Source organism: Petromyzon marinus, chromosome 10 (genome assembly GCF_048934315.1).
Source record: "Petromyzon marinus isolate PM22_M1 ecotype Great Lakes invasive population chromosome 10, UKy_Petmar_22M1.pri1.0, whole genome shotgun sequence".
NCBI lineage: Eukaryota > Metazoa > Chordata > Hyperoartia > Petromyzontiformes > Petromyzontidae > Petromyzon > Petromyzon marinus.
In genome coordinates this window covers 12,221,900-12,242,874 of record NC_133676.1, presented here as the reverse complement: position 1 = coordinate 12,242,874, position 20,975 = coordinate 12,221,900, and the positions used below count along the sequence as shown (strand labels likewise).

Genomic DNA, 20,975 nt, shown 5'->3' with positions numbered 1-20,975 from the left:
AAAAGTAGGGGGTAACATTTTCCCCACCCGTCCTGCCTGGTCTAAACCCTCTTAGAAATACATACCCCGTGAAAGATGCGCTTGCTACAACGTCAAATCTAGAATTGCTACAACATCTTTAGTTTGTTGTACTTCCCCCCGCCCGTGTGGCTACGTACGGTGCGCACGAAGTTCAACATACAGTGTCCATACATATTTATTTTTAGGTCTTGAGCTACCCCCCCCCCACTCACTTCACTCTGGTATCTGTGGGCACAGGGGGGCGTGCGTGAGAGCGAGGTGGTCTCAAAACCAGCCACGTGTTTCCGCTGCGTGATAATATTTATTAATTTACTGGGAAGCAATTGCAATGCCTCGAGCCCGCAGTCGAATCCAGTTAAAGGGCCGTTGCAGTGCCTAATTGGCGACGCTGGAGGGCGGATTGGAAGTGAATCATAGTCGATAACCTTCCGACCGGCTTTCCAGGGCACTCTGCCCACTCACTTGCTCCGCGTCCCGCGATGATCTTCCACGGATTTCTAAAGGAGCTGCCGCGCATTCCACGACCCTCCCGACCGGCCGTTATACAACTGAGAAGGCTTTCTGGTAAGAGATCGTAATGCAGCCGTGCTGTGCAAGGTTACTGTTATCATGAAATAATGTGTACATCATAACGACATTGACCTACCTTGTGCGGTGCCCGTCATTGTCGGGAGCCTTGATCTCTCCACAGCTGGCTCGAATGCCTTCCCAAAGCCGTCACCAGCGCTCACGGCGCTCGCGACGCAACGTCATTCCTAATCACCGCGATTTCATAGCTCCATCTCCACGGTGGTGCGGGGCGGGGGTGGTGGTGGTGGTGGTGCGGATTGTCCTCTATCGGGAACGTTTCCCGATCTACGTTGCCACCGTGCGCTCTTGACACGCGAAGGAGAAGAAGAGAGGAGGAGGAGGCATCCTGGTCAGTGGCGACACATCCATCGACGAGTAACCTCCGCCTCGCCTCCCCCACCCCCCATGGCGAAGAGAGGTCCTCATCCAGCAGTGGATTGATACAGACAGGCCGTACATGGACATGCACACCAGGGACAAATACGAGCCGCGAGAATGTATTACCTTTACTCGGCCCTTGCTTTTCCCTTCCCCGTATCAAAACGAAAAAACAAATCCGCGTTCCCGCTCGCAGCCTCTTCGTTAGTGGAGCTGTGAGCCCATCATCCCCCCCTCCTCCTCCTCTCTCTCTCTCTCTCCCCTAACCCATGAGCTCATTGTTCGGGATTCTACCTGCGGAATTTCTGTGCCCCCTCCGCCTTCCCTTAATATTGCTCGCGTTCGTGTCGAATAAAAAAATAAATATACCAAAGAGCTGCGAGAACGTGGGGAACCACACCGGTTGCGATATCGTGGTGATGTGGAGCACTTGAGCCCTGTGTTGTTCCCCTGCAGGAGAGGATGGAGGGAGACCTCTGGATGGCATCAGAGTCCTTGATCTCAGCAGGTATGGAGCAAAGCCGTGAGGTCTCCTTGAGGAAAACTGGACATCTGTGATGAAGAGCTTCATAGCTCATCGGATTCCTCCAGCATAAATATTCTCATTCTGAAGAGATGTAGCGTCAAGTCTGACTATCCTGGCTCAGGATAGACGGTCATCCTCGCAGCAGCGGCTTTTTGTTGGCCATCGAACGGTTACCGCATCGCGCACTTTCAGATGCGCTTCTGCGACCGTCTGGGACGCTCTTCCTTCTCATGTTAGGAAGGCGCTGGAGCTATGCACTTTTAAACCATCTAGATTGAAAACTCATTACTTTAGAACTGCTTTTTGTGATCAGTCTGTTGTCCTTCCACCGCACCTCCGATTAGCACGGTTGGCTACGAACGGTGCGAAAGAAGTTCAACAGACCGATATGTTCATCATCAGAATAGTCATCATCAGGTGACTGAGTGGTTCCGAGGTCAGATCCTTGAGCTAGCACCAAGATCCTGGGTTAGAATCCAACGAGGTCCCTCAAGGGTAGGGAGGTGGTCTCAGCCCAGCCACCCATGACTGCACAAAAAAAACATTCAAATTTGGTTATTCACTTAGTTACGGCTAAAATTCCATAATTGAGAACTAAAATATATATCGGTTTGATTGTTAATGTTTCGCAACTTACTCTCGGTGGCAGAGCAGCTGCGAAGTGGTGCCGCCAACTGTGTGGACCAGAGGTCACTTGAAGGGGATCTCATATATCATGGTACCTCCTTTGCCAGTGCCAAAATATAAGAATAGGTTTTTCCACTTTTTTCTGGCAACAAAACTAAAACCTTTTTACAAGGAATCATGTCTGCAGTTACCACAATACTTGTGGTCAGAATGCAAACAAAAAACACACTGATAATATATGCATTGTCCTTGAAACTGATTGGCCCACACCAGAGACAGCTTTCTTTTGAGCCTCGTCTCAAACGGTGATAGTTTCAAGGGCAATGCATATAGTATTAGTGTGCTTTTTTTGCATTCTGAAAAAAAGGGGAAAAAAAACCTATTCTGGGATCTCAAATAGTTTTACGATACCGTTCCAGAGGCTCGTAACCTATAGGGGAGATTGCACTGCTCTGCTAGAAAACGCATTGAGACCTCGTTTCACGGCTCGTGAAATACATAGACTTTGGGACAAAATTGCGGAAACATTTTTTTAAGCAAAAAAAATATATAATCGCGAGTCATTTTTTTCAGATTTCAGTTTCATTTATTAGGTATCGCCCTGTGAGCCATGAGGCTCTTGACTCGGGTGCAATCGCAACAAACAAATAATTAACAAAGAACATCTTAGAGTGACGTTTCGCAACAGAGTCAAGAGCATGACGTCACATGCCTGCGATCCAGAGATTTGGAGGCTAGGGTTGGTGGATCATGCAGAACATTCCAAAAGGCCCCAAGTTCCAAGCTGGCCAAGAGGCGGCAGTAGAGCAAGTTGGTTTGGCGACGACTCATCTGTGAAGGTCACGTGGTTTTCCCATGACGTGTGGGTTCTCTGGGTACTTTTATCTTACGTGCAAAAACACTTCTAAGAAAAATGAACTGGCCAAACAACATCCCAATACATGACGCTCTTGAAGGAGTGTATTGAGGCTCATCGAAGCTTTCCGGAACAAAATGTGATCAATTCAAATAATCGATTACTTCCTTTATCCCAGTAAATTGTGTCACCCGTTGAAGCAGCGTGTGGCACGGTGGTCATCGGAACAATGGAACCTGTGACCCCCTGGTCGGTCGTTGGGGTTTTATTGTCCTTTTATAAAGCCACAACTTGCATCCAAAGTTCACCTCGCCTCTGCACACACGTACACCACCCAGGCGCACACCGTTAAAGAAGGGCGCTTTTTTCTGCCAATCTCCCATGCAGTATCCTGCTCTCGCCCTCTCTCTCTCTGTCTAAAGCAGTGGTTTTAGAACTTTTTTGGGCTGCTCTACCCCCCCCCCCTTGTTGAGTGCCCACTTGCATGACCCAACATGGCTCTGAGAAATAAAATATATCAACATTTTAACCAATCGACTACTTTGCGAGGTATCCGAACTTGCTAGTAACTTTAACACGCAGGCTTTTGCGACCAATATTATTCATAAAAGTTTTTGGGTTAGATCGCGTTATTTATAAATGTGTCGTAACCCTCCATCACCCGACACGGCCAATCAGCAAAAAAGTGTCACGTTGACAAAATAGTTCACTACTTTAGTCCACCGGTGTGTTGAAGAGTGAATCCACAACATTTACAATTTTTTTTAGTACGACGTTTCGCTGGTAATTACATCTAGCATCATTGGGCAATGATGCCAGAATGGTGAAGCCCTCACTTTCTCTCGGTCTTAAATGGAGCAGCAGCAGAGTGACGTCATCATTTAACTCATTCTGGTGCAATGATTTGAGGCGGAAGGGGGGGTATTGTAATTATATAATAGATTGGTAATCAGTCAATTGTCATGATTAGTAATGAGTTGTAGTTTAGTAATTAGTTGTAATGTGTGTTATTGTAATTATATGCTACGTTAGTAATCAGTTAATTAGTATGTGTTTCCCCTATAAGGAATTGTAATATATATTATTTAATAATACGCTTCCAGGCCGTACTAAGCCTGTAGCTCTCAGAGCGATTAAAGTTATTTCTATTTCTCTCAATTTCAATGGATTCTCTAATTAGTCTTTGCCAGTAATAATTAGTTTTACACAACACTTCAACGTTATCAAAATCAATTGAGTGTCCTTGTTGGCAAGCATGTTCTGCCACTGCCGACAGTTGTGTTTGAGACAATTTAATATTTATTTGGTGTTCTTTTAGTCTTACGCTGATGTTACGTCCCGTCTGTCCAATATAGCATCTGCCACATAAACAATCCGATATACACCTTCTGTTGATAATTAAGGTAATTCGTCTTTAGTGTAAAATACTAGTTTTTGAATTTTGTGTACTTTACCAAATCTTACTGTAATGTTTTGCTTTTTGCAAAATACGGGCTAATTTGTCAGTTACTCCTGAGATATATGTATTTTAATTGTTTTAACAATCTGATCGCTTTCAGCAGTGTTGCTTTGCGATCGTGATTTGGCATTTAGTGCTCTGTTAATTTGAGTGTTATTGTAGCCATTCTGTCGTAGTGCTTCTTTAACATGTTTAATCTCTCACTAGACTTTCACCATCTGACACTGTTTTAGCCCGATGTATGAGCGTCTTGATAAGAGAGGATTTCTGAGCTGGGTGATGATGTGAATCTGCATTCAGATAAGCATCAGTGTGCGTTTGCTTTCTGTAGACGCTGTGTGTTATTTTACCATTTAGGCCATGACCAAGCAAAATATCTAGGAACGGGAGTGTTATTCACCTCCATTCCATGGTGAACTGAATGGCCGGGTTTTGTGCATTGAGATGATTTAGAAAATCATTAAGTGTATCTTTACCATGTGGCCAGACAACCAAAGTTTCATCCACATATCTAAACCAAAAATATGGTTTTAATGTGCTCGAGGCAAGTGCTCTTCTTTCAAAGTTTTCCATGTAAGATTTGCTATAGCAGGAGATAAAGGAGAGCCCATTGCTGCTCCTTCCTTTTGTTTAAAGAAATCACCTCTCCATAAAAAGTAAGTGTTATTTAAATAATGGTCAGCGAGTTTCGGAATATCTTTTGGTAAACCTGACTCGTTCACTGGAACCTTAGTGAAAAGATAAATTACATCAAAACTCACCAGAATATCATTAGGGTTAAGTTTCATATATTTAATCACATTCACAAGATGTTCTGAAATTCTTACGAATGAAGATGTCCTACCGATGTAGGGCTGTATTTGTTTAGTTATATATTTAGCTAATTTATATGTGGCAGAGCCAATTGTACTGACTATGGGTCGTAATGGGATGCCGATTTTATTAATCTTTAGTAGCCCATACAGTCTAGGTGGTTTTGAGGCCCTTGGCCTAATTTGGTATTGCTCATTCTTAGGGATTAATGAATTTATAATATTACCCCCACCTCCGCCTCAAATCATTGCACCTGAATGAGTTATATGATGACGTCACCTTGCTGCTATATTTTAGACCGGGAGCAAGTGAGGGCTTCACCATTTTGGCGAATTGCCCGATAATGCTGGATGTAATTACCAGCGAAACGGCGTACTCAAATAAAATCGTAAATGTTGTGGATTCAGTCTTCAACACACCGGTGGGCTAAAGTAGTGAACTATTTTGTCTTTTGTCAACGTGACACTTTTTTGCTGATGGGCCGTGTTGGGTGGTGGAGGGTTACGACACATTTATAAATAACGCGATCTAACCCAAAAACTTTTATTTTTATTATTGCTAGTAAACTGCAACTGAATACAAACTATTTAAACGGATGCTCTGCATGTGTGACATAAATTTGTTTCGCGCTTGCTGGTTACTCCTGGAAACCATTTTTTTGTGAATCAATGAGCGTAGAAAGGCATTGTATTATCGGATTTAACTGTTGTCGTAGTTTTGATTTAAAGCTTTCGTGACTGCAAGGATTCATCTTCTTTGGTAGTTATTCTTTGGTAGTTATTTAATGTTGGCACATCCATACACGATGAGTCACCAGCGGCTCTCGTACGTGATATAATTTCACACAATTATAAATCACATCACTTACCCCCCTGGGACATTGCCACGCTACCCTCAGGGGTCCGCGTACCCCACCCGGTTGAGAACCACTGCTCTAAATCAACGGTCCCCAACCTTTTTGGCACCAGTGACCGGTTTCGTGGAAGACAATATTTTCACGGATCGGGGTGGGGGGGGGGGTTCATCATTGGGTCTTTCCCCCTTTTCAAAGAAGCTCTCCAACGACGTTTGTTTTTTACTCATTGTGGCTACTAGGGGTTAGAGCTTGTGGGCTTACCAAAACTGTGACTGAGACGAGTGCGGCAGTGCGGGAAAGAGGCGCGGACGGAAGTGGTGAATAATAAAAAAAAAATGGAGGCGGGCCACGTGCGGACTCACCGCTCTCACCTCCTCTTGCTGCTGTGCGGCCCGGTTCCTAACAGGCCACGGACCTGTACCGGCCCGCGGCCCGGGGGTCGGGGACCCTGGACTAAAGGGTACTGGATGCCTGTCGGCCTGCCGTTTGTCGCCTCCACAATAGGCAACGGTCGCCATTGCGGGTGTAAAGAATTGTCCCCTTGTACAACCACGCGCTTCAGCTCTCTTGTGCAGTTCAGAATCAGAATTAAATATTTATACCGTCAGGAATCCGATGAGCGAGAAAGCTCTTTTCACAGATGTCCAGCTAGGCGCGTCGGTGCCTCCGTGGGAGTTTCTCCGTCAAGCACCTGGAACTAAACACGGAATTAATCTCCCACACCGCTCCTCCAGGGGGAGCCGTAACGCTGCGGCGCTCACACCCGCCCTACGAGCCTCTGGCCACCTGCGTTCAATGCCCGGCCACGGTTAAGACTCCAATAATGAGTGGAGTCGTACCCGGATATGGGTTATCCCCTCCCCCCCTGTCCCCGTCCCTTCACCAAAGCTGCAAGATCAGCATGGGAAGTATGGTCAAACTACCCCCACCACCAAAACGGCATGGGTAGTTCTTCATCCAGGCTGGAAATTATTATTATTCTAACTATTCCTCCAACTGCCCTATCAGGGGTAGGAATGGTGCATCTTGAAAAAGCGTTAAATCTCACATTACTATTTAGGTGCGTAGCTGTTGCCGGACTTTCATCATTTGTCAGTTACCGACAAATGTTCAGGATCCATCCTTGACCCAGTTTATGAGCCACTTTTGCATTAGACTGAAATCAGTGTTGTTATTCCAACGTGCTAACTGTGGACTGGACTCAAATGTTCAGACTTAATGTCTTCTTCTTTCTCCCTCCTTGATTTTCTCTCCACCCCGATGCTTCACGCACACCTGCGCCACCACCCCCCCCCCTCACCTTTCTCTTCCCCACAGGGTGCTGGCCGGCCCCTTTGCCACCATGATCCTGGGCGACCTCGGGGCAGAAGTCATCAAGGTGGAACGTCCAGGTAAGAAACAACTCAGAGAACACGGGGCTAGATCGCCGACTAGACGTGTCAAGATTCATCAGTTGACACCACCCCCCCTCCGCCCAGAGATAGTCATGAAATTGTCATGATTAGATTCAAGATGAAGATTGTAATCTAGGAAAATTGCATCTCAATGTTGCATAATTATTTTAAACGAGGCGCACAATTTATGCAAGGAGGCGTGTGAAACCACAGACCAGTGGGAGGAAGGCAGCCAGAGTTGGCGCCAATAATTACCCAAGGTCTGCCATCCTATATTGGGATGTTTGTCCAACTCCATTAATGATTGTTTATGCATGTGGGAGGAAGCCGGCATACGCAGGGAAGACCCACGTCTGCAAAGGTGGTAACACTCACTCTGTACAGATGGAAATGAATCCACTTGCTGTACTGCCGTACGCTGGTAAGCCAGATAATTGTGACCTTCCCAGCCAAAGATAGGGGGTTTCACGAATGTGTGATTCACCAACTCTCTTTGGACTATAGGCCATGTGCAGCGTAGCCACCAGTGCCTGGCTTTGCATCTATTTTAAAAGCGTGTTGTTACTCATTGGCTCATGCCTGCGCCATTTATTCTTGTCCGTTTTGTTGTCTCGTCTGCGATGTCCGTCTCATTTGTACCGCCGATTGTGATTTGTACTGCGTCGCGTTGTCAATCTGATCCACCCAATCGGCCCACGCCACTTTTGGGGGTCGGTGGGAAATTCGGGCGCAGGTTTGGGGGACGAGACGCGGAGGTGGGGGCCCCCGTTTGCCAACACGGAGAGCGTCTACTTCCTGAGCGTCAATCGCAACAAGAAGGTACGAGGGGGGGGCGCAGATTGAGGGGGGGGGGGCAGAGGGCTTAAGATGATTCATTTTTAAAACTGTCACCCAATGCTGCAGTAAACTGAAAGAATCGTTCGTGCCATTTGGGATCATCTCTACTTTAGTCCTCACAATCCCCTGTGATCACCAACCATCAGGTGTGTGCAGCTTGCAGTTGCTTAATTAGCACATGTGTTATGACGACTTTACACACTTCTCTTGAGATGGCACTTTATTGAAGACACGGTCACTTAAAATCAGGCGGAGACCCCCACTGCAGCAGCCCCGAGTCTCCTGCGCATCTCCCCCTTTTATATACCAACACGAGGCCACGCCCACCTTCTCGATCATTCTCGCTGACTCCGCCGTCCTCTTCCATCACCTGACCACCCTCCCTTCTCGATCATTCCAGTAGCCACCAGTCCCTTCGCACTCACAACTGATGCCCCTGTTATTACCTACCATGGCCACTAGTGCATTCGCACGTAGGCTGACTCTCCTGTCATTACCTCCCGTGGCCACTAGTCCACTCACAGCGCATGTAGGCTCAACTTTCATAACATGTATAGAAGAGATACGCGGGGCACTTTAAGCCCATGCTGCGACCAAACTTCGCCTGTCACCAAAAATGAGCTAACATATCTTGAGTGTGGAATGCACTCCCACTTCATATTCACCAAAATGTAGTCGCTTCCACTATTTACGTTCCGTTTAAGAACCCTTTTTGTTTATTACCGCCTTGGTTTTGGTGTGCATGTGTCTTGCGAGGGGCAGTATTGTTTGTTCTTATTTTATTTTATTGCTGTTGTCCTTTACGCTATATAACATGAATTTTTAAAACATATAATTGAGTGTTATCCTAGATTCCAAAATCTCTTTCCAGGCTCATGTAGAACGTTTCTAAGAAAATAAAAATTGCTTTCCTCTACAGAAAGAAAGAGGCAATGCATTCCCGTCCATCTCAGTCTGGACCTCGTCAAAGCTACCACACTCGCTGTGATGTTGTCTGTCAGAATCAGAATATTTATTTATACTGGAGAAATCCGATGAGCTGTAAAACTCTTTGTCACAGATGTCCACTAGGGGCAGGTCAGAACGTTACAACAATAAACAATACAAAAACACGATAGTAGTTAAAAGTATAGGAAAGGTAACACAATTACTTTTAAAAAATACAGAATAAACATAAGCCCAGGGCTATTAGCTTCTTTTTCAGAAGCGACCTGCCCACAAATGATAACTCAACGAAGTGGCTTATCACGTGGAAATTTATTGCAGAAAAACAACCTAAATAATCAAAACGTGTGAGCCTACAGACCAGCCTCACAGGCTGTCCTCCAACGCTTTGTCCCCCTCTTCCATTCAGCCCCTCTTTGTTTGGCGCTCGGCGCCCCATACAGACCGCACCGCTGTGATCTGTGCTCAACGCAAACCTCGCTCTCCTTGATACTTAGAGACAGCGTCATTGCACATCATTCATCCTCCAAGTCCTCCAAATCAGCTAATCACCTCGGTGACCACCTTACACTGGGATCCTCGTCACGTGGCCTTAGTAGCTCCTCTCTGCTTCCCCTGAATGCACCCCGAGTGAGGTCCGGCCACAGTGAGAATCCATCTCACGTGTCCGCCCCTTTACTTTTGGAACGAGCTCGCTTCGTGTTTTTGCTTAAATCCCTCTTCCTTTCTCTGATCTTTTAAAAAAAATTATATTTCTGATACGCACTCCATCCCTGCACATGTGGTTAGCGGACTTGGTGCAAGTTGGTGTTTCAGTCTTGATGCGCATGACCTGCCAGTGTCACTTGAATGGTGCATGACTTCAATGTTGTTTTCCACAAATGTTATGATTTTATGCTATAACTCTGCGGGTCATTCTTGAAAAACATCTGACGGCTGAATATTTCCTACCAGCGTCAACAAATAAGAGCACATAAATAAATATGAACAAATACACTCTGAGAATTTAGAGGAAATCCATGCAGGACAAGAGGAGAACTTATAAATTCCGCGCAGAATGACGCCCGAGTCGGGAATCAAACCCAGGGCGTTTTTGCTGTGAGCCACGAGTGTTACCGCTGGGCAACTGCAGTGGCAACACACAAGAGCGTCGCCACGTTTTATCCACCCGTTTCCTCTCGCGCAGAGCGTGGCCATCAACCTGAAGCATCCCAAGGGAGTGATGGTGGTCAAGGAGGTGAGAGATGTATGTGTGTGCGTACGTTGAACTTCTCGGGCACCGTACGAAGTCTACCGTGCTACTTGGAGGTGCGGGGGGCAGGACAACAAAAGAGATTGCAGTGGCGCAACATTGAGGGCCTACATTCAGCGGTGGAGCGGGGTTGGCACGGGCCCTGGTGCAAGGAATGAAATGACCCCCCCCCACTCTCTCCGCTCACCACAGATAGCCACGGCCGGGAACCAAACTCTTGCTGCGGCACTCAAACCGCAGTCCGCAAACCGCTGCACCCGCCACTCTCGCCCCCCCTCCCCCCATTATTTTAATTAAAAGTTAAATACATTCTCAGTGTTTGAACTGGAAGTACACAGGCGCTTTCTGCATGTCTCGGTGAGGCTTTCCTGGATAAATAGACGGACGGTTATTTCTTGTTATTACTGCGCGACATTTGAAAAACCCATCCCCAGTTGGCGCGGGTCAGCGACGTGCTGGTGGAGAACTACGTTCCCGGGAAGCTCTCCAAGCTGGGGCTGGGATACGAGCAGCTGCGGGAGGACGCGCCTCGTCTCATCTACTGCTCCATAACAGGTCTCACCAAACGATGCACGTGGAACAAAGTCAGAATCGGAATCTTCATTTTAGACTGGAGGAATCTCGATGGGCTATGAAGCTCTTTTTCACAGATGTCCAGGTGGACATACACCACTGTAGAGCAGCTATAAACTATTATTTCTTATCCTGCCAGGTAAGTTCTTTTTCAGAAGCAGCCTGGCCACAAATGATAGCTGAACGAAGTGGCTTATGTTTTTTAGCAGCCAAATACTCTAAAACGCCTGTTGATTCTAAATGTTGAGGGAAAAACTGGAGGAACCCTGGAGAAACATCCACGCGAACACGGGGAGAACATGCAAACTCCAAATATACAGAAGGCATCAGGGTCGGGATCAAATCCACGACCTGCTGCATACCATGCTGCATACCATGCAGCAGGTCGTGGTGCTATTGGCTAGGACAGGAGTAGGGAAGCTCTGACTAACTGCCGAGTGGAGCTTTCAAACACATTTGACGGGGCTATTAATGTACCCCTCAGTGATATATGTCACTGCAAGAGGCCGCTGTAGGAGATGACAATACGGCAATGAGTTATTAAATTCTTGAATCTATCTGGGCTGAGCTTTTGACTCTTACGATTTCTCCGGATGCTCTGGTTTCCTCCCATATAATGGCGAAACACTTATGCATGGAATTGACTAAATATTCAAAATGCAAGAGTGTCCTGAAAACCGTATTGAGACTCATTGAGGCTTTCCTCGGTATTCAAGGGACATCACTACAACAACTTTGGTTCGACCCCCTGATCACAAATGAAAATAAATATTTGTTGGGTTGTGTCATCTGGTAAGCGTTGTGCTTTGACCCAACAGGATACGGGCAAACGGGACCGTACATGCAACGAGGTGGCATTGATACCGTGGCAGCAGCCGTGTCTGGCTTCCTACACATATCGGGGCCTGAGGTAAGGTTACCAACCATCACCAGCCATCACTAATAATAACCAGCTTCCATCAGAAATCATAATCACCAGCCACCATCAGCCATCACCAGCTATCACGAATAATGGAGCCTCAATCAGAAATCAAACGGTATCACCAGCCATTATCAACCATCACCAGTCATCATCAACCATCACCAGCTCTCTTAAAAAGTCATCACCAAGTCGTCATCACAAATAACCAGCCATCGTAGTCCATCACAAAGCCAGCACATGCCCTTACGATATATATATGTATCATGTCTATAATATAGGTTTTTTTGGGTTAGATCGCGTAAATATATAAATGTGTCATCAAAACCCGCCACCACCCGACACAGCCAACTAGTAAGGGTTGTCACGTAAACAGAACGTCACAATTCGTCACTAGTACAGCACACCGGTGTGTTGGAGAGCTGAGCCACAACATTTACAATCTGAGTACGACGTTTCGCCAGTAATTACAACTGGCTTCATCAGGCGATAGCCATGTTTGTGGATAAGTCCACCTGTTTCGTTCCTTATATAGAGGCGTAGATGTGGTGACCACGCTTCTGCGCTCTTGCACAAAGTGGGGGGGGGGGGGGGTTACTGAGTCAACGCACGTTATGCATTATGCGAGCCCTTTGATCTTGTCCTTCCTGTCTATTGTGTGTATTAAAATAGCCGTACCAATGGTAATCCCTATTGAAGTATGTTGCCGTTTATAGGCATGCATTTAAATAATGTATTGATTATTCGCTTCCACGCAGCACTAAGGGGGTAGCTATCCGAACGGTTAACATTATTTTAATTTCTTTCAATTTCGATAGATTATTTAATTAGTCTTGGCCAGAAGTAGCTAGTTTTGCACAGAACTCCAACATTATCAAAACCAATTGAGTGTCCTTGTTTGCAAGCGTGTTTTCCTACTGCTGACAGTTGTATTTGGGAGAATTTAATATTTCTCTTATGTTATTTTAGTCTCGGGCTGATCATTCGTCCTGTTTGCCCAACATAACATTTACCACGCGTGCAGTTAATCCTGTAAACACCTTCTGTTGATAGCTTCGGTAATACATCTTTTGTACGAGATATTAATTTCTGTATTTTATGTACCGTGCCAAATCTGACTCAGATGTTTTGTTTTTCCAAACATCTTGCTAGTTTATCAGTTACTCCCGCAATGTACGGTATTTTGATCGTTTTAATTACTTGGGCAGTTTCAATGCTCGTGGTATTTGATTTGGTTTTGGCATTCAATGTCCTGTTGATTTGTGCATCATTGTAACCGTTCCTTTGCAGCGCTTTTTTAACATGTTGAAATTTCATCATTTGACCTCCTTTGCCAGTACCAAAATGTAATAATAGTGTTTTTCCCCTTTTTTTTCTGGCAACAAAACTGAAACCTTTTTACAAGGATTCATGTCTGCATTAACCACAATACCTGCAGTCAAAATGCAAACAAAAAACATACTATGATAATATATGCATTGTCCTTGAAACTGATTGGTCCACACCAACGGACGGCTTTCTTTTGAGCCTCGACCCAATTGGTCCTCGACCAGATGACGCCAAAAGGCGTACAGCTCAAAGACAATTGTGCATTGTCAAAGAAAGCCGTCCCTTGGTGTAGACCAATTCGTTTCAAGGACAATGCATATATTATCATAGTATGTTTTTTGTTTGCATTTTGACTGCAGGTATTGTGGTTAATGCAGACATGAATCCTTGTAAAAAAGTTTCAGTTTTGTTGGCAGAAAAAAAGGGGAAAAACCCTATTATTACGTGTTGAATTTTACTTCTCATACTGTCGCCATCTGACACTTTCTTAGCTCGATGAATGAGCGTCTTGATAAGAGCAGATTTCTGTATGGGGTGATGGGGTGACTCTGCGTTCAGATAGGAGTCCGTATGCGTTTTCTTTCAGAAAAACACCGTGTGTTATTTTACCATTTCGACCCCGTCCAAGCAGAATATCTAGACATGGTATAGTTCTGAATGCCCCCGATTGATTTTGTAATTTTGAGGCCAAATGCCATCAATGGCCCGTGAAAAAAAATATATAATTCTTAAGTCACGTGAATAGAACAATAAACACGGCAATGTTTCCTTGGCAGTGGCGAAAGGTTGAGGCTGCATGTTATTTGTTTTGCGCTGTGATTCTAAAAAAAATGTTGTGGATTTATTCACAAAAAACAATTTATGTTCCCCCCCAACCATTTTTTAAACGTAATAATGTTTTACAGCTCCCTTTTTGGCAAAGTGCTGTATGTTCTGCCCCACGGCAGATATGGGGGTTTGTTTACACAGGAACTTCCTGATATGATGGTGTTGAGTTTGGCCATTACAAAGAGTACAAAATGGAAGCAAAATTAGCGTCTCAGTGAAGACGGGTGCATCTATTCATTGTGGGACTTTAAGAAGCATTGTCCTTAAGTTCGTTTATGTTCTTATAATACTAGGAATGCTGTTATAATGTTAGGATTGCCGTTATAATGTTGTAAATGCCTTTATAATGCTGTTAAATTGTTACGATAAATATGAGGCCTAGTTAACAACGAAGCCTGCAACTTGCATTATTGTGATTGTTATTTGTAGTTGGATAAGTCAAGCCAGACTTGTGCCCATGTGACTTTAATGCGTTCTTGAGAGCAAGGATGAAGAAGTTTCTCATCCACAGTTCAGTGTTATGTGCAGCGCCGTACATTTGGGCTGCATTATGTTGATTACACAAAGTGACCTTTGTTCAACACAGTCGCTTATTCTCTTGTTGTATATAAGGCAAGTCAAATTTTACATTTAAATAAAGGCAACCCTTTGGCGATCCACTGCTGGCTTGAGGCCCTGTCCCACAGCGTTGTTAGTCATGGAGGTTGTGTGACCGTACGTACTTCGTGCTGGCGGGGCCAGGACCAGTTCAGGTGTCACTAGCCGTGGCCCAGGAATCGAACTCCGGTCGTCTGATTCAGAGTGCAGTGTGTGCTAACCGCTGTGCCACTACTCCTCTACTTTGTGTTTACATTGCTGTATTATTTTAAAAAACCAGAAATGAATATTGAGCCTCGTAAGCCTGGCACGTGTTCAGTGATTTATGAGACATATCCCTGTTTTTTTTTTGCACTGTGCCTCCAATACATACTTTTTGGTTAACCTTTTTCATCCAATCAACTTTTCCATCCAATTAAATTAGATTTTGTGCAATTGCCATTTTATACCCCACAAACGAGAACAAAAAAAGTATCCACTCGGGAGACCCTCACAGTTCACAGCACAAGACCGCTGGGGGTGGGTGGGGGGGAGTCCGAGACCAGCGAGATACTGGCGGTTTGGGAGCGACCTCCCACTCAGCTGAGGTTGACTGGGGGGGGGGGTGTGGGGGGGCTTCGATAGAGCAGCCTTTGATTACCCCGAGTGGAGAGTACTCATCGTTTCCCTCTTCAGCCACGGTGCAATAAGAACACGAGCCCTTGCAAAACAAATCAATGCTCCCAAACCCCCTTTGATAACTTCCAGGAAATGTAAATCACGGGAAACGTGCTTCGATCAAACATGCGGCCGGGCCACTCATTTCCTTGCAATCGGGGGGGGCGGGGGGCTGCGGTTTCATTTGCACGTGAGGGTTGGGGTGGCCAAGGTCGTGCCGTGGGGTTCATGGTGGTGCCTCGTTCTCGCGTCGCGCGCAGCACAACGTTGCTGCGAATCCACACTCGGATGTCGGGCGTGTGACAAACTGACAGGGTGGTGGGGGCACGCGTGGACACACGCAGGGTGCTCACTCGGGTTGCCATCTGTCCAGGTCTGACCCAGACAGTTGGGAGGAATTGGCACCGGCGTTTGCGTGGCAGCAGGAATTGATTTTGTACCGAGGTCTGGTGCCGGTATAGAGTTGAACGTCGCAACAGTTTACATCAACGGTTTTGATCACAGACACAGGTTGACTGAGAAATGCGTCCAGATGTGGACTCTGAGAAGGGTGGCAACCGTAGGAGGCAGAGATTTCGAGGTGGACTCCGTGCTGAAGGGCTGAGCTGAGGTGTTGCGTGACGTGGAGGGTGATGAGGGTGTGGTTCTGGCCATGATTGCACATACGCAAACGCTCCTCGAAAGAATACCTTGAAATAAAGTGTTGACGTTTCACAAACCTCTGGTGCCCATCTGTTTGTGGAGTCGCACAATTCTCAGGACAGAGCACAACGCAGAGGGCTGTCCCCCTCGTTACGATCACAGGAGAGCTGCTTTTCTCTTGTGTTCAGTTCGTTGTCCGTACCCCGCACCTCCGATTATCACGGTTGGCTTCCGTACGGTGCGATAGAAGTCCAACATGCACACGTGCAGGAGAGGGACAGGGCGGGCCAGCTACACTTGACGGTCAGACGACTGACACTGCCGCTGCCGCCGCGTGTGCCCAGGGCGGCGTCCCCGTGCGTTCCGGCGTGGCGATGACCGACCTGGCGACGGGGCTGTTCGCTCACGGATCTATCATGGCCGCCTTGCTGCAGAGGGCCCGCACTGGGAGGGGCCAGCACCTGGACTGTAACCTCCTCTCGTCCCAGGTGATCGCCCCCCAGGGGGGGGGGTTAAGAGATTGCGAGCCTCGTCCGACGCGATTTCCCGTGCCAGAATATTTGGAGTTTGCGTGTTCTCCCCGTGGTCATGTGGAGTTTTGTCCGGGTCCTCTGGTTTGTTCCTCCAAATCTAGAATCAACATCACGCATTTAGAGTATTTGGCTACTATACATTTCCACGTGATGATAAGCCCACTTCGTTGAGCTGTCATTTGTGGCCAGGTCGCTTCTGAAAAAGAGCTGTATAGCTCAGTGGGGCCTTACCTGCTAAAATGAAAATAGTTTAGTTTAGAATAGACACACGTAGAGATTAACTTGTCACGCATGAGCGGAGCCCAACTGCAGAGCAACGAGGTGATGGCTGTAGGAGGCGCTAGAGCAATTAATAGTAATGCTTATAACTATTATATAACAAGACGTGATAATTATAATAATAATCATGTCCTGTTATCAACTTCATCAGTAATGAACAATCCACTAACGGATGAAAGCCGTCACCATCTCTCGTCGTAATTGCTATGGGATGTTCCCTTGATGGACTGCATCGGTGGCCTCTCCATAACAATGTCGGCAAACTCGCAACCCTCCATTCGCCATCCTGGCGTGAATTTCACCGCACGGAGCGGTCTCGGTTAGCATTTGGATAAATCCGGGGCTTGATTTCAGTTGGACTATGGAACACATTTGTGGGACCTGACACACCACATCCAGTATCTCTCTCTCATTGTGGCTGTGGCTACGAGTCACGTGCCACCTACCTCTCACGGTGAACACATAGATCCAGACAATAGTGAGTGAGAAATGAAGCCTGCAGAAACTGGTCATTGTTTACTGGATACCGAAGGAAGCTTGTGTTGATTGCGTAAGCCAGCCTGCTTTAACGCCATGCAGCCCACGCCTCTCCTGGCGCGCCGCAGACCTCTGGAGGCAATGTCGAACGGCGTGCGTTGCCAAATATCTGTTACGCCCTAATTATTTATATATATAAAATTAACAGCAGTTCAAAAGCAATAAAACTACTCGAAACTCACAACGATCCCAACATATGCGCGCCATACACGCAGGGTAATTAAGGCCAGCGCAGGCACAGGATATGGATTTGTTCCGACAGATGAACCCCTTCGCGGTTGTACAGCGCGGGTAGAACAAAAGCAATGACGTGAAATGCCAAAATGCGTTTCGGGTTCCCATGAATTTCGGTCGCAGTGCAGCGTAACCGATCTGCCCGCTGAGGTTTTTTTTTGTTTGCGCTACCAAACAACGAAAGTGTCCCTCTTGAAGCATTCGAGTTGGGAACATTGGCGTACGCCGTCTCGCTAAACACAAGAAGGTGGCTTCCGCGAATCACTAGAGGAAAGGCACAGACAGCTCATGGCTAGCCACTCACACCTGCGCCAATTTCTCATATCCCGTCGCCTTCTTCGAGACAGGCCGTGCTGATTATGCGTTTTTACCCAAATTATAATCCAATTGTGCTTTCGACGAATAACGCCGCGAGATTTTATTTCCGCTTTAAACTCTCGCAGCTGTAAGCATGAGAGGATAGCCTGGAAGATGATGTGACACCGCTTCTGTTGAAGTAACTCCTGTCGGCCTCTTTACCCACAGATGGGACATGGCCTTTGTACGCTATACAAAGAGTTCATCCACGTGTTGATGAAGACAACGTCGTTCATTCTCAGAGCAGGATGAGGGCAAATGTAGCGGATTATGTGGTGATGCAGCTGTTGGCAGTCGTGCACACGCACACATAGCAGACAACGCAATGCAGTCGTCAATATAATATATACTGTGTATATATCAAAAAGGCAATTAAGTCAGAAAGACAAATGGATGTATATTTGTCTTGTGTCGTCATTGATGACTGGGTGCAGACGATCAGCTCGCTACACTTTTTAGAAAGCTACTGGAGCTGTACAATTTTAAATCTAGATTGACAACTCATTTCTTTATAACTGCTGTTTGTGTTCAGTTTGTTGTCCCCCCCCCACCTCCGATTAGTACGGTCGGCTATGATTGGTGCGAAAGAAGTTCAACATACACACACATACGTACATACGAGGCAGCAGAAACCCAGATTTGAAACCCAGGATCTCAGCCGTGCCGTCTCCAACCTCTGCGCCACCCATCCACCTGAGTTCACCATCCACTCAAGCGACCGCTCTGCGATAACTGAGCGGCCCACTTGCTCGCTCGTCCTCCCCGCGTAGCCCGCGGGCCCCAAGCGCCGTCGCTAACGACCGTCGTTCGAGTTGCGCGGCACGGGGGGGGGCAAGAGAGCCGCCAACTCATCTCGCTCGCGTCCCCCCTCCTCTCGCCGCCGTGCGGGGCACGCAGGTCGCCTGCCTCTCCCACGTCGCCGCCAATTTTCTCACGGCCGGAGTGGAGGCCACTCGCTGGGGCACGGCGCACAAGAGCATCGTGCCCTACCAGGTGACGCACGCACATGCGCTGCTTCGCGGAAGCAGAAATCCTTTGCGATGCGCACTACCAGCGGCGTAGCGTTGTTGGCACAGGGGGCTCTTGCACAAAGGATGTGCGGTCATCGTGACCAGGCTGAGGCCATGGACTCTCTACGAGCGGGTAACAACACGGTTTTATCACGGCTCCTGACACCCGTATTTGAACCCAGAATCTCAGCGGTGCCGGCTCAGTGTCCCCTTAGCCACGGGTTCACATACACCACAATCAATTCAAGCTGCTCAGCCTTTCCGGAGCCTCGACAGGGACAGATATGCCCGTCTGCCCTGACCGTCTGTGGTCAAGGTTGCTGTGAGTGTGTGAGCGGTGTAGCGTGGACGCTGGTTGCAAGCGATGAAACGGGCACCACCCCCCCACCTCTCCCACGTCTGCTCTCCTCTCGTCGTAACCGTGGATCCCGGTTTCGACTGCGCCGCCTGCACACTCCGATATATACGTCACTGTGCACTATTTGATTTAAAATGTTTCGGCCAAACTAGTTTATTTTGGATCCTACGACCGATTCAGGATGCCTGCGTGCGCTTGATCTCGTCAGATCTCGGAGGCTAAGGGGGGTTGAGCAGCCTGGTGGGTGCTTGGATGAGAGGCTGCCTGAGAGCATCAGCTATTGCAGGCGTGGGCTGCGAGGCGGCCAGGAGATGGCATGATAGCGATGAATTTCTTGAATCTATCTGTGCGGAGCTCAGCGCGTGACCCCCACCCTCGTGTGCGTGGTGGGTCTTCATCTCGAGCACGTAGCTGCAGTTTCGACCCCGTAAATCCACTTGATATGGTGCTCTCATGTTTCAGCCAGACTCGGCGCATGCCAATGGGATTTGGGAAATTTAAGATGGCAATTTGTTTTTGCATTTCAAATATCAAAAGTAAATGGAAGGGAAAGAAACTACTAAATGTTCCCGAGCTTCGTGAACTGCACCGTGGTAGAAAAAAAAACGTCGCGGGTTTTCCGTTTGCCCACTGTGCTGCGATGGATCTCTGCAGGCTTTCAAAACACAAGACGGCTACCTGGTGATCGGCGCCACCAACAACGACCACTTTGTTGCCACGTGCGAGGTTAGACATGCGGGACGAGGTCTCTTTCCTCCTCCTGCTCCTCATGCCCCCCAACACACAATACAAAGCCCTTGCCTGGGTCACATCCACCCTATACATTTCCACACGGTAAGCCAGTTCGTTGAGCTATCATTTGTGGCCAGGTGACTTCTGAAAAAAGTTAATAGCTCAGTGTGCTTAACTGGTAAGATAAAAAAAATAGTTTCGTAAAAAGTTTTCAAGTGTTTTTTTTACCTTGCCTCTACTTTGCATTCCTATTGTGTTTTTTTATTGTTCGTTGTAATGTTCTGATCTGCCCCTGCTGGACGTCTGTGAAAAAGAGCTCCTCCAGTATAAATAAATATTCTGATTGAATACACCGCCTGTAACAAAGTCGCCCTGAATACTCGCAATATTGTCAGATCTCAGAAGCGAAGCCGAGGAGTTAAGCCCGGTTTGTGTGCGGTTTCTGTTTGGATGTGTGACCAATGCTGAATGTTGCGCGTTCATAAAGGGGAGTTGGGATCGCTCCGAATACTCTCCTTTCCGCCCAAAAGAAACAACGTTGGCATTTTTGGCTGCCATTATATATTTAAAGCCTGTCTTTGAAGCTCGTGTTATTGATATCACATTTTAATTCCTTCCTTCAGCCGATAAACAGAGGGTCAATTACCTGTCCGTAAGTAAATAGATGCCAACATCATACCAGTCGACCCCTTATCAGTACCTACCTTATATTCTTAGCTCTTTCGGTAAAGTCACGTTGAAGGGAAACAATAAAATAATAAAATATATATAAAACAATAAAAATTCTCACGACGTTTCGACCATAACACAAACGGTCGTCATCAGGTGTGTCGGTTTGCATTAATTAATTTATTTT

General features: G+C 46.9%; 1 protein-coding gene across 1 annotated transcript in view; it reads left to right on the top strand.

The window, feature by feature from the left end:
- Positions 1-300: 300 nt before the first annotated feature.
- SUGCT (succinyl-CoA:glutarate-CoA transferase) overlaps positions 301-20,975 on the top strand; it is a 37,845-nt gene continuing 17,170 nt past the window's right edge. The window contains exons 1-10 of the mRNA XM_032951214.2: positions 301-585; positions 1,426-1,477; positions 7,424-7,497; positions 8,234-8,319; positions 10,469-10,519; positions 10,969-11,089; positions 11,926-12,017; positions 16,424-16,567; positions 18,917-19,012; positions 20,042-20,113. Of these exons, the coding sequence (XP_032807105.1) occupies positions 501-585; positions 1,426-1,477; positions 7,424-7,497; positions 8,234-8,319; positions 10,469-10,519; positions 10,969-11,089; positions 11,926-12,017; positions 16,424-16,567; positions 18,917-19,012; positions 20,042-20,113 (873 nt within the window). The 5' untranslated portion in view covers positions 301-500. The remainder of the gene's footprint in view (positions 586-1,425; positions 1,478-7,423; positions 7,498-8,233; positions 8,320-10,468; positions 10,520-10,968; positions 11,090-11,925; positions 12,018-16,423; positions 16,568-18,916; positions 19,013-20,041; positions 20,114-20,975) is intronic.